This window comes from Neoarius graeffei, chromosome 28, assembly GCF_027579695.1.
Source record: "Neoarius graeffei isolate fNeoGra1 chromosome 28, fNeoGra1.pri, whole genome shotgun sequence".
Classification (NCBI taxonomy): Eukaryota; Metazoa; Chordata; class Actinopteri; order Siluriformes; family Ariidae; genus Neoarius; species Neoarius graeffei.
The window spans coordinates 48,490,227-48,505,944 of record NC_083596.1 but is presented as its reverse complement, the minus strand read 5'-3'; the positions used below and the strand labels follow the sequence as shown (position 1 = coordinate 48,505,944).

Sequence of the window (15,718 nt, the reverse complement as noted above, 5' to 3'; positions counted from 1 at the left end):
CCTCGGCGTGATCAGCTGTTCGTTTAGCGACAGAATGATGGAACTGTCAGTGCAGGGTCAAAGGGAAACCTGTAGATGGCAGTAATGCAACACTGTGGATGCTCAAAAGAAGGTGGTGGTGGTAAACCTGCGCGTGTGCACACGGAATTCCTTTGTCTGCGCGAATCACGCACATGACATGACACTCAGACTTTCTCTGTTCTATGCTAATCAGGCACGATACGAGCCGGGTTTCAGTTGCAGCGTCGCGCAAAATAGAAGCAGTTAAACACAAACTCCAACAGATTTAAGAATTCGTATGTAAATTGACTCAACAGGATATTTTAAGCATTTCTGTAATTTGTGTGTGTTGTCGTCTATATTTTTAGTTGTTTAAACGTTTGCAACTTAAGATATGTGTCTTTATCTTAAGAATATCTCCAAGACGTGATCTTTGGCGCGGGATTTCGATTGCGTCCGCCGCAATAGCCATGATAACGTTTCATCAAACGCAAAAAACATGTTTCCAGTTCAATTTCACGAAGTCAAATCATCGGGGGGGGGGGGGGGGGGGGGGGGACACCACCATGTGACCATACGAATTTTAACAATATCTAAGAGCTTTTATTAAAAGTCACCCGTTTCTATGACTCATTTTTGAGTTCGCGATTTCAAACTGCGCACTGAACAGGTGAATAGAAACACAAAATCCAAGTGACTGGATTCCTTGCACTACGCCTATTCTGTGGTGCGTGTGGTCCGATGTTTCTTCAGTTCCCCACTCAACTTCAACTTCAGTTCCTATTTCCTACTTCACACACCCAAAAAAAAAAAAAAAATCCTACAGTCGTAGTTTCTATATGTACCGTGTCCTATGTAGAGACGTTACAAAGAAAATCAAGTTTGGGAGGAAGTAGCGGAGCTCGTCGGCTACTCTGGGAGTACAGATGGCCTGCTTTGCAATGACGCAAGTACCAATCCGAGCGAATCAAACTTCAATACAATTCAACACGTGGTCATTGTTTAGCAATCTGACAGCGATACGGTTTTCGCGACCCCCGTTTCTCATCTGGAATTCCTGGACAGGCCACGCTTACAAGTGACTTGTGCATTAGCAGAGATTAAGGGCCCGTCCACACGAGTACGCGGCCTCACCCAATACGCTGTCGTTTTGAAAAAAATCTCCATAAACACGGCGTCGTTTCCAGAAATATCTGCGTCCACACGGATTCACTGGAAACAACCCAAAATGCTGTAGTACATATGCCAGGCCTGTATGTGGTGCTGTGATGCCGCCAGTGTTGTGCATGAACGCGTTCAAAAGAACGCGTTCACTGAACACGCTCGTTTTTCCATGAACTTTGAACTGAACGCAACAACTTTGTAATGAAAGAACTTGAACGTGAATTCGTTCAAATTATGCGACATGAACGACAAACATGAAGATGAACGAAACATGAAACCTGATGAATCGAGTGGCACGTCTACTTGCAAGATATTTTATGTTCTACTACTTCACTGTCAGTCTGATGATGTTGTCACTCACTGCCCTGAGGTGCTGCGTGTGTGCAATGCATCATGGATAACGTAGTGTGAAGCCGGAGAAAGTGGATGGCGCTATGATTTGGCTCCATACTACGTTACCCATGATGCAGCAGAGCAGAGTAGGCGTAACCCAGCGTTCCCTAGCTACAGGCAGCAGACAGCGCGCACACCACAGCCGGCACACACTCACAGCAACATGGCCAGTGAAAGTTCAAGTAGCGGCACGGAGAACACAGATGAGTACAGTGCCAAATAATTTTAGAAATTTGATTGTTGTGTGCATACACAGATGTGTACTGAAGAATGAGGCTATCTGAAGTTTTCCTGTTTTGTATTTTGAGAAATAAAAAGTCCTTGAGCATGCATCCCTCTGTCTGATCAATATGGTTGATATGGTCAATGCTGTTGATATGGATCTTAAAATAGCACTCCTTCAGTGTATAACATATTGGCAGTCATCTTTTTAGAAACACACACATTTATGAGGAAGTCTAGTTGTCGTTTATTAGAAGTTACTGTTAGTTGAAACTGAAAGCATTTGTTTGAAGTCACGTGTAACGTTTTGGTAGCAGTGGTTGAGTCAGTGAAGAAATCAAAATATTTTGTCCTTTTTCCATATATAGTATGTACAATAACTTCCATTTTGTGTGATAGAATATAATATCTATAATATGTGAGTAGTTTTGAGCTAGAATGTAGCATATGATTTTAGTCTTTATTTTCATATCCCACCTAAAAGTAAAATGAACTGAACTTTGAACTAGTTCAGAATTAAAACTGAACTATGAACGCGAACAGTTCACTTTTAACATGTTTGAACTGAACTTGAACTAGTTCAAAAAAAGTGTGAACTTGCACAACACTGGATGCCGCCACACCAATACACTAAAACCGGAAGAGAAGCCATGGAGCATGCGTATAAAGGTCATGCGCTGTTTACAAACAAGCTCATTTGTTGCTCCTTGCAGTAATATAAAAGCAGAAGGTTTTGTTGTAGCAGCCGTAATCGACTGAGTTGTTTCTGCAGTACGAGCACAAGCCTGTAGTCCGCCATTGTTGTTATGACACGTCTCGCAGCAGCAGCTGAGGTTAAAGGTTAGAGAGGCGGGGCTTATACATCACCGTTTCTGAAAAAATCCGCATTCGCCGTCCAGACGACTCCGGGCTATCCGGCGTTTTAGGATTTTCCCACTCTGGGACCCGTTTTCAAAAAATACCAGTTTCACACCTCGAAAAAGCCAGATCCGTCTGGACGCGAGGCCGAAACGATAAAGTATTTATGCGGATTCGACAAAAACGTACTCGTGTGGACGGGCCCTAAGAAACAGCTGTCTGAGGCATCTTTTTTTTTTTAAGCATACATAAAAGTACCAGTTATATATCTGTGATCATATTCCTAGAGCTGGAATCATAAAACTTTTTTTTTTTTTTGGTTTCAGGACGTTTTATCATCTCTCTGCTGCTTATCTTGTGTTTTGGCAGGAAGCTCAGGAAGCTGTAATCATCCCATCTGCTACTTTTGTAAGGAAGCGGACCCAAGTTCCACCTAATTGTGTTGGTGTACTGCAGGAGATTGGATTTCGGTCACTAATTAGGTTTGTGCTTGGATCCTTGTGCTTATTTGCCTTTTTTTTTTATTACAGTTTTATTCTAAGCATCGCTGCAAAGCCATGGTGATCAAAGTCATGCAAGAATAAAAAAAAAGTCTTGATCTGAGGGATGATGAGAATCAGACTTTCACTTGTACTGGGGGAATCCCTTCTATAGGGCTTCATCAGACACGCCGAGATATCGCTGGGTTTCAGTCGCGTGACTTTTCTGAGCTGTTTTACTGGAAGTGAAACAGCTGGTGGTCTAAACGGCCGCCGTAGTGCAAACAACTAGCGAGAACTTATCAGAAGCCGCTGCTGGCTTTAGATATATTCAGACGGTTGCTGTGTGCAATGGAATCGACCCCTACAGTCTGGGAAAGAAGGATTTGGCATCTGATCTCGAAAACGACCCTTCAGTTGAGTTCCCCGACATCTCGAACTATCTGGTGTTGCAGACGTCCTTCTACACCGCAGAACAGATGAAAGCGTAGAAGAGTATGGAGGCTCCCTTCAATTTCACTGAAAGCCACCTTTCGTCACGTCTTTTTGTGAAATCCTGTGCTTATTAGTTCACGCCGAACCCTGAAGAAACTTTTATCAGTTTCACGGTTTGATTGATTTGAACAGCGCAACCGTAAGGCGTTTTTCACGCGAGCGATGCACCTTCTCCATACAAACGCTTTGTCAGCTGAGCTTTAGTAGACCACCGGAGAAAGTTTTGAATAACTAATAAGGCGGATGTGACGTCACGTGAAACCCAGCAATACGTTCTAACCGCAGGTTTCAACAAGGACCTTCAGAACAGGACGTACGAACGGAAACGCGTCCTTGTTTCAAATGGAGGACGTCACAAACAAATGTGCTTGGACCCCGAATGATCGCTCCGATATTATTTCTTCTATTCTTTTCTTGATTTTTTCCCCCCTTTTATCATTCCACCATCTCTCTCTCTCACCCAGCTGTCTTCATCTGGCACCACAGCAGTAAGGCGTCTTTGGCGGATTTCTTCTCCTTGTTGTCCTCTGTCTCCACGCTGATGTCCTGAATCTGCACGTGCACACACACACTTTAGCTTATACATGGTTTAAAAATAAATAAATAAATAAATAAATCAAAAACAACATCCAGCTCATCCTTATCTGCATATCGACATGCTGATACGTCAAAGTCTTACCTGAATTTTTTTTTTTGGATAAGCTAACATTTAAAGTGCATATCCTGGACCAAATAACTATTGTTGTTTTTTTAATACATGAAAGTACAACCCTGATTCCAAAAAAGTTGGGACGAAGTACAAATTGTAAATAAAAACGGAATGCAATAATTTACAAATCTCAAAAACTGATATTGTATTCACAATAGAACACAGACAACATATCAAATGTCGAAAGTGAGACATTTTGAATTTTCATGCCAAATATTGGCTCATTTGAAATTTCATGACAGCAACACATCTCAAAAAAAGTTGGGACAGGGGCAATAAGAGGCTGGAAAAGTTAAAGGTACAAAAAAGGAACAGCTGGAGGACCAAATTGCAACTCATTAGGTCAATTGGCAATAGGTCATTAACATGACTGGGTATAAAAAGAGCATCTTGGAGTGGCAGCGGCTCTCAGAAGTAAAGATGGGAAGAGGATCACCAATCCCCCTAATTCTGCGCCGACAAATAGTGGAGCAATATCAGAAAGGAGTTCGACAGTGTAAAATTGCAAAGAGTTTGAACATATCATCATCTACAGTGCATAATATCATCAAAAGATTCAGAGAATCTGGAAGAATCTCTGTGCGTAAGGGTCAAGGCCGGAAAACCATACTGGGTGCCCGTGATCTTCGGGCCCTTAGACGGCACTGCATCACATACAGGCATGCTTCTGTATTGGAAATCACAAAATGGGCTCAGGAATATTTCCAGAGAACATTATCTGTGAACACAATTCACTGTGCCATCCGCCGTTGCCAGCTAAAACTCTATAGTTCAAAGAAGCAGCCGTATCTAAACATGATCCAGAAGTGCAGACGTCTTCTCTGGGCCAAGGCTCATTTAAAATGGACTGTGGCAAAGTGGAAAACTGTTCTGTGGTCAGACGAATCAAAATTTGAAGTTCTTTATGGAAATCAGGGACGCCGTGTCATTCGGACTAAAGAGGAGAAGGACGACCCAAGTTGTTATCAGCGCTCACTTCAGAAGCCTGCATCTCTGATGGTATGGGGTTGCATTAGTGCGTGTGGCATGGGCAGCTTACACATCTGGAAAGACACCATCAATGCTGAAAGGTATATCCAGGTTCTAGAGCAACATATGCTCCCATCCAGACGACGTCTCTTTCAGGGAAGACCCTGCATTTTCCAACATGACAATGCCAAACTACATACTGCATCAATTACAGCATCATGGCTGCGTAGAAGAAGGGTCCGGGTACTGAACTGGCCAGCCTGCAGTCCAGATCTTTCACCCATAGAAAACATTTGGCGCATCATAAAACGGCAGATACGACAAAAAAGACCTAAGACAGTTGAGCAACTAGAATCCTACATTAGACAAGAATGGGTTAACATTCCTATCCCTAAACTTGAGCAACTTGTCTCCTCAGTCCCCAGACGTTTACAGACTGTTGTAAAGAGAAAAAGGGATGTCTCACAGTGGGAAACATGGCCTTGTCCCAACTTTTTTGAGATGTGGTGTTGTCATGAAATTTAAAATCACCTAATTTTTCTCTTTAAATGATACATTTTCTCAGTTTAAACATTTGATATGTCATCTATGTTCTATTCTGAATAAAACATGGAATTGTGAAACTTCCACATCATTGCATTCCGTTTTTATTTACAATTTGTACTTTGTCCCAACTTTTTTGGAATCGGGGTTGTATGTCCCTTTACACACTTATCCAGAAGGGTAATTTTGCACAAGGCCGTCTACAGCAGAAAAAAATAAAATAAAACGCGTCTGGAAAAATCCCAAGGGAGTCTGGAGCCAGATTCGTGACGTCACCTGCGGAAGCGCCAGCAGGCTGCGAGAGCTTTGCACGGTTTCAGTGCACAGCCTGTGTAGACCAAGTTTAGCAGCGAGCGATTTTGCATTGAAATATGGAATTGTCACCTGAGCGCAATGTGGGAAACGATGAGTACTAATCCCATCAAGATTGGTGCTGCTACACCCTCCTACGATACATCTGTTAACCATTTTAATAATTACGCGATAACGTTGAAGAAATTTGCAGAAAACCACCAGGTCGTTTTCTCAAACAAACCAGCGCTGACGTAGGATTCAGAGGGAGGCGTCCTGCACGCAACGTAACGAAAATCAATGTTTGCCGGGAAATCCAAATGCCAAGTTTTTTCAGAGGCGGAACAATTCGCCTCAAATGGCTTGATTTCAACTGAATTTTTCTGGTATTGAGCAAGGTAAAAAAATTGCAGAGAATGCAGAATGTGACAGATATTTGACCGAAGTTTAATATAAAATAGGAGAATTACATTGATCTTGCTCCTGAATTTACCCGTGATATGCACTTTAAGCTAGAATACCTTCGTTACACAAATTTAATTACATTTTTTAAAAAATGTTAAAAAATTACATCAATCAACATCCATACAAATCAACCAACCCACCACATGTAGCACATTTGCGGGTCGTCCAGATGCTGCTAAATTTCCATAAAAAGGAAACAAGTTAGCAAAAAGAGTGACAGCGAAATAACCCGAGTCTTCATTTAGCGAGATATTTCAACAGCTAGGTCATGAACATTTAGGCTGCGATATTTCAGAGCTGTCAGATCTGGAGCAAACGCCAAGAGACTAACCAGCAAGGGATCGCAGACTAAATTGGAAACATGACCGCAATACACTCTCTCTCTCTCTCTCACACACACACGACGTAGAACAAATCTCCAAACCACACCAAGACTCTTGTGATCTCACACACTGGAAGATTGTGATCTGTAATTGCGTGCCTTCGGCAAAAAACAAACAATCAGCATATTAGGACGCTAATCGGAACCATCAGGAGTGCGGCGCAATCTGGACCACCATCATCATCGTCGTCACGCTTCACTAATTAGCCTCGGTTTCATTCGAATAAAAGCTGAGGGGGGTCAAAAGAAAGCGTTCAGGGTGAGATTATAATCAATCATCAGCATTACAAGTCGAACATGACGCACCGAGAGCGCACGGCTTAATGAACACGCCGTGTGCACGTCGTAACCAGATCTCACCGGCTTTTCCTCATCAAGGGCTCGGGGGGGGGGCGGGGGCGGAACACAACAAAACAATGATTCCGTTAAACCTCACCTGACCTTGAAGACAGGCCTCATCTGCAGTCGACTTGCACGTTCAAACTGCAACTGAGGTTCCTGGAGATCTTTAACAAGTCAGCGGATTTGTTTTTTGTGAAAAATGCTCAGGTTGAGTTTACAGTTCTCACGAGAACATCGAGACGTTCAAGTAAACCTAGAACCTGTTCGAAAAAGGACTTGAGGTGTTTGTCCGTGGCGTGATGAAGCAGAGTTACCGCGATCACCTCAAAGTTCATCGTTTTTTCATCACAGCATGCCCTCAAGGGTTTTATTCCTCTTATACTACAGCAAGATGCCAACGATTATGATTAATCATAGATTAAAGAATGACTTCATGCATTTTAATCCGTTTATAGTTAGATTTAAGTGTCATGAAATGTCCGTGTTTAAAACAAAAAATCAATCAATCAATCAATCTTTCTCCAGGCTTCTTATTTTTCCTCCGTCAACTTAAAGTGCTGATGACACGTTTTTGACATCTTTGGCGATGTTTTATAACAAAAAGTAATTCCCGATGATCCATATATTAATTCACGAAAGCGCCTATTTTACAAGTTATGATAAAAAACGCAGCTATTTGGGCAAATTTGACGGGGCTGCAGCACCCAGGAGACGAAAGAGGAGGAGGGGCTATATGACATCAGCGAAAGAACCTTCCTCCTAACCAGTTTGTTGTTGATGCAGCAGGTGTTCAGTTCATCATTATTAGTATTTTTATTATACATTTTTTATTTCTTTTATATATATATATATATATATATATATATATATATATATATATATATATATATAAAGTTTATTCAAATTGCCCAGAGATCCTGAGCTGCATGCGAAGTGGGTGAAGCAAGTCAGGCGCACTCGTGACAAGTGGGAGCCCTCACCAACATCCGTCCTGTGCTCTGAACACTTCGATTTGGATTGTTTTGACACCCTTCCCAGCTTAAAAGAATCTCTTGGGTGTTCAGTTCAGCACAAACGTGTTACACTACCATCAGCAGTGCCTACACAGTGTTGCCAGATTGGTGGTTTCAAGTGCATTTTGGTGGGTTTTGAACATATTTTGGGCTGCAGTATCTGTTGCCAGATACTGCTGAAGTTTTACAGCCCAAAATATGTTCAAAACCCACCAAAATGCACTTGAAACCGCCCAACTGGGCGGGAAACCTCCCAATCTGGCAACACTGCCAGTATTCCGGAGGGGGTCTACTAGTAGCTATGCCGGATCCAAAGACAGTCCTCCTGTCAGAACATGTGTTGTGAAACGACATAAGATAAAGGTACGTAGAGCTATAGATTCTACATGATAATCATAAATGTAATCATAAACTCGGCGTGATATCAGTCATGTATTTGCTTGTGAAAGCTTGCGGCTTTCATGTAACTGCCGCCTAGCAACGAGAGGCAAAGGGTAAAGAGGGTAGGCTATCATAGATTCTATTCGGAAGAGATCAACACAATTCTAGACTCCCAGAAGAGGAAGAGCTAGCACTAGAGAGTTCACCGGCGTTTTCATGCGCCATTTCCATTGAGTAGAACCAGAGTAGAACAGCCAGTGAACCGCAGCATGTTCTTCCGCTGATGTCACAACATGGCCGCGAGCCACGGACCCAGTTTTCTTGCGCTGTGCAATTAAAAGTTGGATATTCGCGTAACAACAGCTTCTTTTCACGTAATTATAACAGAAATCTAACATGTTTGCCATGTTGTATAGTTTATTTAAGAAATTGCATAGAGTCATGTGCGTGTCATCAGCCCTTTAAACACCGGAGACGACTCCAATACAAGAACAAATCTAAAACGTCACCACGTCAACGATGTCTTTGTTAAATAACAGTATGCTTTTTTTTTTAATTTGCTCCGAAGCAAATGAGTACTTGCTGTTCTTTCTTGGGGTTTTCTTTCCATCATCTTTGTCTGTCATCTTGTAGCCTTTTTTTTTTTTAACGAACGTTGCTCGCCATACAAGTCCCTCTGTACGTTGTTACTCTGGAAACGATTACGTATGGAAATGTACTCGAGCGAGCGCACGAATGTCAGAGCTGCTGTTATGGAAAATTTATCAACATCTAACTCCAGATCAGGTTTATCCTGAACATACAAGCTATTCTGCAAGATTAGTGAACTTGCTATTCAATTTTGACGTACGCAGGGCTATTGTGGTTCACGAAAGCTGCACTATGCAAAAACGTCCTTAAAGGAGAACTGAAGGCAAATTTATCATCAAAATTCTATTTCTCATTTTATTAAATATCGGAATGCATGTTTGATCGCTATTTTGTCGCTGCTATAGCAAGTTCTGAGTGTTTGAAATATGCTCTGTAATACATCAGTCCATACGTCAAAGCAATGGCCGTAAACGAGATTCGTTGAGACCTGTGCGAGACATCGTAGGACGGAAGTAAAACATACAGCGGAAATCAAAAGTGACCAATATCTGCCAACGTTGTCAAAAGATGCGCGCGCCCGCTTTCGAATGCTGACGTAATCAAGCCGGAAGTTTTGTTTGTTTTGATAGCAAAAGTAGGCAGTAATCGTCATTTAAACTCGTTTTTGTGCAATACTTCGTTTGGAAAACAGTTTTCAAAATGGCGGCGCTGACACCTGGCTGACACTTCTTCACATTTCGAAGTCTCGCACAAGTCTCGTGAAGATCGCGCGGATAAGCGACGCCTGCCGTGGACCAAACGAACTAAATTCAAACACGACTAAAAACCGAATAGGCCGATAAGTATAATATTTAATTGCAATTAGTTGCCAATATGAGTCACGATATAAGGTTACTAAAACCGAAAACGTAATTGAATAACACGCTAATTAAGAAATCAAGTTTAAAAATGACTTCGGTTCTCCTTTAAATTGAAAAAGAGAATTCTGGAGAGACAACAGTTTTGTCTCCAAAACCACAAAAAAAAAAAAAGCAGAAGTGCATTTTCATTACTTAAAAATAAATTTTATACACACACATACACACGATACCAGTGAAGTTTCAATTTCTAATAATAACACCATGCTGTTCATCAAACTCCGGGGGTAAACCCCTTCTACTGAAGTACGCACCTGCACAACACGCGTACACAAGGAACTAAAAAGTGACTAAAAATAAAACTGAACATTAAAAAAAAAAATTTCAAGTGTGTCTCGACAAAAACAAAACTTTTATATATGGGATGAGTGCATGAGTGATTTTTTTTTTTTTTTTTTTTTTAAACACACCATGTCAGCACCTCCGGCTATTTCATGGCAAGAGCATTTCTAAAAAGGTCCCATAATTTCTTCATAAATAATTAATTAATTAAAACAAAATGTGACATAAAACAAACAACGTAACTAAGTGAGATGCTTCAGACACGCGCGCGATGAGAATTCTGAAACGTTTTGTGGCGGCACCTTGTTCAAACCTTCAACACCCAAAGTACTCGGAGAATAAAATCGTTCCCTTGTGTTGTTTAGACAAAATAAAGTCAAAACACGCTCGACTGGCAGAGAGCCGACAGAAACTGCATGATGGTGGCTCTTCACCCTTTAATTATAATAAAAATAATTATAATAATCAAAAAAAAAAAAAAAAAAAACCATGGGTGAGCCTTGAATGACCAATACGATACCTGGGATACGCCTCCTGATAAACTTGTGTATATTTATATATAAAAAACAAAACTTAAACAAAAAGCCCCTAAGGAATAAAAGGTCCCAGGATTTCCTGGAACGCATCTCGGCTCAATGGTATCACGAGTCATGACAGGAGACATTAAGGCCCTGCCCCCCCATACCTGGAAGCGCAGGATGATGGTCCAGATGAGGCCGAGCGTGAGGCGGTGGTTGCCGTCGACGATGTCGTGAGAACCCATGTTCTCCAGATGGACCTTCTGCTCCTTGAGGAACTGAAGTGCTTTATCCACGTTCTCCAGACAGTGGATCCTCATCCGACCTTTAGTGGGCTTCGGCTGGATGAGTGATTGGGGGGGGGGGGGGGGGATGATATCAATATCGTGCAGAATTATGAAGTTGAACAAATTGGTGACCCAATAAAATAATTAATCGAATGAGTGAATCAACAAATAAAAAAGGGCCAAAAGCTATAACAGTCTTTACAGGACAAACTGCGAATCTGTGAAAAGAACACTGCGAGTGGAGGCTGAGGTGGAGTGAGAGAAGGTGAATGAACGAGTCTGAAGGTACTGACCAGTTGTTCTGAGGAGAGCACCTCAAGCAGCCTGATGAGCATGCGTCCATCCCGCAGGTCCGTGTACAGATCGCTGATCCTGCACGTCACACGGCCCAGGTGAGAGTTCACCCACTTGGTGAAGGTCTTCTTCTGTACGGCCTCTCGCTCATCTACACGACACACAGCAAGGGAATATATTTATGAAACAACGAGCTTCATTTTTTTTTCCCTTTCAGTCTTACAGTAAAAAGGGTGTAATTATTTTCAAGTACCTTCATACTCGTGCATATACTGATAAATCCCAAATCAGCCACAAAAAAATCACCAAGCACAGCTTGGTACAACAGTACAGCTGTTTAACATCCAGCCACGCCCAGGCTTGTAGTACTCGAGTCCGTTTCGTGCCCTAATTTTAAGGACTCGAGCACTGATGACTTGGACTCGGACTCGTGCATTAACTGCATTCGGACTCGTAAACTGGAGACGAGGACTCGGATTTTTTTCCTTCATTTTTGGTAACATGCCATAATAATTTGGCATAAGATATTTATATCTACATTAATTTTTAGACCAATTTTGTGCAAGGGAACGCACATTCACCTGTTCATACGTCATGGACGATGCCAGCCACCCTCTGCACACCATCATCAGCAACCAGAGGAGCCTGTTCAGTGACAGAATGCGCCTTCCCAAGCGCAGGACGAACAGAATCAAAAACTCCTTTGTCCCTCACGCCATCAGACTATACAACTCCTCTCTGGGGGGGGACGAGGGGGAACAGGAGGACAGAGGACGGGAAGGAGCAGCAGCCTAGCCTGACAATAAGCAATACCGGACAATGTGCAATACCTCTCCTGCTGGACTTTTTTCATATCTTTTTTTTTTTTTAATATTTGTATATGTAAATGCTTAATTTATCTAGAAGTTCTCTCTATTTTCTATTCCCTGTTTATCCGGTCATGATGCTGCTGGAATTTTAAATTTCCCTGAGGGAACCCGCCCAAAGGGATCAATAACGTTCTGTCTAATCTAAATGTTCAGGAACAAACTAACGTTAATGGCGCTAAAATGCCTGCCTAGGATTGTCCGCTTTGCTTATACAGACTTCTCGTGCAGTGGGGGGGGGGGAATGCACTGCTCTGCGTTCCAAACATAGAAGAACTATCGAGGAGACAACGGGGACGACCTCGAACTTCAATCGCCATTTGGTAAGACTCCACCCAAAGAAGGAAGGAAGTGACACGCCATGTTCATTGCTCTGTTGGTAGTAGGCGGGGCTTACTTGCTGAGCGAGGAACTAGTTAGTGTTCACCCTCTCTCATGTTGATAGTGGGCGGGGCTTGCTGAGCGATGAACAAGCTTTTTATCTGGACCTTATTAATTAAAATGGCGCAGTCGAGCAGTAACGTTAGTCCAACACGGCAGCAGAGACGCTTTCACATAAAGGCAGCAACAGACACCGTCAAATGGTGCCGTTGGGAGTCTTGTTCTTGGACTTGACGACAACACTGGCCACGCCTGCAATATTCCACAAAAGGCTAAAAATCACAGATCTGAAAAGTGCTCCTCCTACTGTAAATACGCCAAATCTTTGACGAGACACACAACTCCTCCTCTTGTCAGGTGCCAATACTTTCGTCCTAGTCTTAATTTATAGATTTGAGGGTTTTTAGGTTACTTTCTTCCAATCTTTATTAAAATGTTCAACAAATGAGTTCGATTACACTGGTGTGACCTTAAGCGATTAAAACTCGACAGCGCAATCCGTATATAAAATCGTAGTAACTCGTTGAAAACTATTCGGATCTCATTCACGAGTTTCCTGATACGAAAACGTACACAAACTCAGGAGGGAAATGAAGATCCAGATTTTCGTAAAGAGCATACTGTACCTCCTGCGAAAGACTGACCAATAAAGTTGCATCAGTTACAAACTGCAACATTGCTTCATAATGTAATAGCAACTCTTGAAGAACATCTCACACACACAGTTGACCAAGACCCATGCGTTGCATCATCATGACCAAGTCTTGCGTGTTAATGCCGAAGTGTCCGTGACTTCACAGAAAGTACAGCAGTTTATCTTGAACACCACTGAACCGAACTTCCTTTCCAGCCCCTTCAGTGGAGGATGCTTCGGAGCGGCGCGCGCCGATGATCACAGAGACAAATGACGAGCGTTACTCCGGACATACGGGATGCGGAAGCTAGCATGGTGGCTATGTCATGAGAAATTTTTGTGCTGGTTTGAACACATGGTGCTGTCAATAATGCCGCTTTTCCACTACCAACGCGGCTGAGTTGGGCTGAGCCGTGCCGTGCTGAGTTGGGCTGAGTCGAGCTGAGTGGGGCTGTTGGAGTTGCATTTCGACTACAACCGCGCTGAACCGTGCTGGCTGGAAGTGGGTGGACACATTGGGTGGAGTTAGCGAAAGTGGGTGGACGTCACGTGATGTCGTTAGGCTGCGCAAACAGTGACATCAGTGATCTTTTAAGCGGTAGTCTCACGACCCGGATAGTAAACAATAAACATGGAGTCGTTAGTGTTGCTGGTCTTGGTGCTGTGGCTTGTTGTCATCGACAACGCCAACAGATACTGGCAAAAGCGTATAGATGAGGCGAGGCGCATAAGGCTTCAGAAATTCTCGTAATTCGTAATTATTCTTCTTCCGGGTTTACAGTGTTTACAGATCCCAGCGTGCTCGCGGGGTGTGTGTGGGCGTGTGAGGACACTCCTCCTCACCAATCAGTGCACAGGGGAGTGTCTCCTCACGCCCCTAGCCCCACTCGGCTCGGCTCGCTTCAGCCCTACTCCAAAACCGTGCAAGTTTTGGGTGCTAAGCAGGGCTGAAGCAAGCCGAGTCGTGCTGCTCTAAGGTAGTCGAAACACGAGCCGTGTCGGGCTGAAGTGAGCTGAAAAAGGGTAGTGGAAAAGGGCCATAAGGCTCAAAACCAAGCAGCAGGTGACGGATGCTCAACGTCACATGATCTAGCAGACCTTTACAGTCAAACGCATTTCTTCTCAGCGCACAATACACTCAAGGGCTACTGAGTGGTTAAGAAGGAAAAGATGTTTAAGCGCGAGTGGTAGTGACGTTAGCAAGTGATTACATGCGGCATCAATAACGTATCGTGATACAAAACACCACAAATGTTTAGTCTCTCACACACACAAGCAGGAAATAATCATTATGAGGACCTGTAGAGGAAGGACAATGTAGGACCGACGCACATTGAGTGACCGTAATCCTTACGACACAGCTTAACCAGCCACTTAAAAAGAGGGAATCCCCCCTTCTGTACTTAAACACACACGCCAGGTTTCGTTCCATCTTTCTGAGGACCTCCCACTGACACAATGATGTTTACTGTAACTTGTTGATGCAATGCTTCAACCCGATCTTAACCATAACCACACAAAGCAGAAGGAAATATTTTGGCTCCTTCGGTTTTTAAGAAATAAAAGCTGTGAAAGCACTTTTTTTTTTTTAAATGAGGACCGGATGATCACGAAGACGTTTGATACTGCCTGATCATGGTCATGACATGCACGTCAATATAAAATGCCCACGATCCACATTCGAACGTTTTCGCTACCACGTTTTACTTTTTGTCGCTCAACACAAGCAGATACAAAAACACACGTTTCCTAAACGCTTCCTGAAATGCGTGACGTAGGTAAAGGGGCGTGGCAAATAGAAGGCAGAATCCGTTTGTTACAAGGTGATTACGACAACCTTACTCGTGATAAATTGTCGGCCCGACTGCTAACGTTACAACACGTAAATTAAATCGTAAACGTAATACAGACAGCAGAACTTTCGAAGACCTGAAAAGTCCCTATTTGGAATTCGTCATATACCGTCGTAAACGCCCCCAACCACCACAATACAAATGTGAATGTTTGCAATATAAAACTTTAGCTAGTTTTACACCTAATTAGTATTTGAACTTTGCAAAGGTCATCGAAATCCTTAAAGCATACTAATGACATCACAACTCCTGAGGATATCGGGAAACGCCCTGAACCTTCTCCTTTTCAATCCCTCCATCTTCCTCTAGGCATTTCTCCCTTCTCTTTCTTTCCGCTCATTGTTCTTTCGTACCCATGTTTGTGTCTCTGACATGCTGAGAAACGTTAG

General features: G+C 42.8%; 1 protein-coding gene across 2 annotated transcripts in view; it reads right to left on the bottom strand.

The window, feature by feature from the left end:
* The window catches only part of sptbn2 (spectrin, beta, non-erythrocytic 2), a 72,313-nt gene that overhangs the window by 28,732 nt on the left and 27,863 nt on the right, over positions 1–15,718 (bottom strand). For both annotated transcript variants that reach the window (XM_060912411.1, XM_060912412.1), the window contains exons 2-4: positions 11,595–11,746; positions 11,182–11,355; positions 4,072–4,163 (exon numbers count right to left, since the gene is read on the bottom strand). In XM_060912411.1, coding sequence (XP_060768394.1) covers positions 4,072–4,163; positions 11,182–11,355; positions 11,595–11,746 — 418 coding nt within the window. The remainder of the gene's footprint in view (positions 1–4,071; positions 4,164–11,181; positions 11,356–11,594; positions 11,747–15,718) is intronic.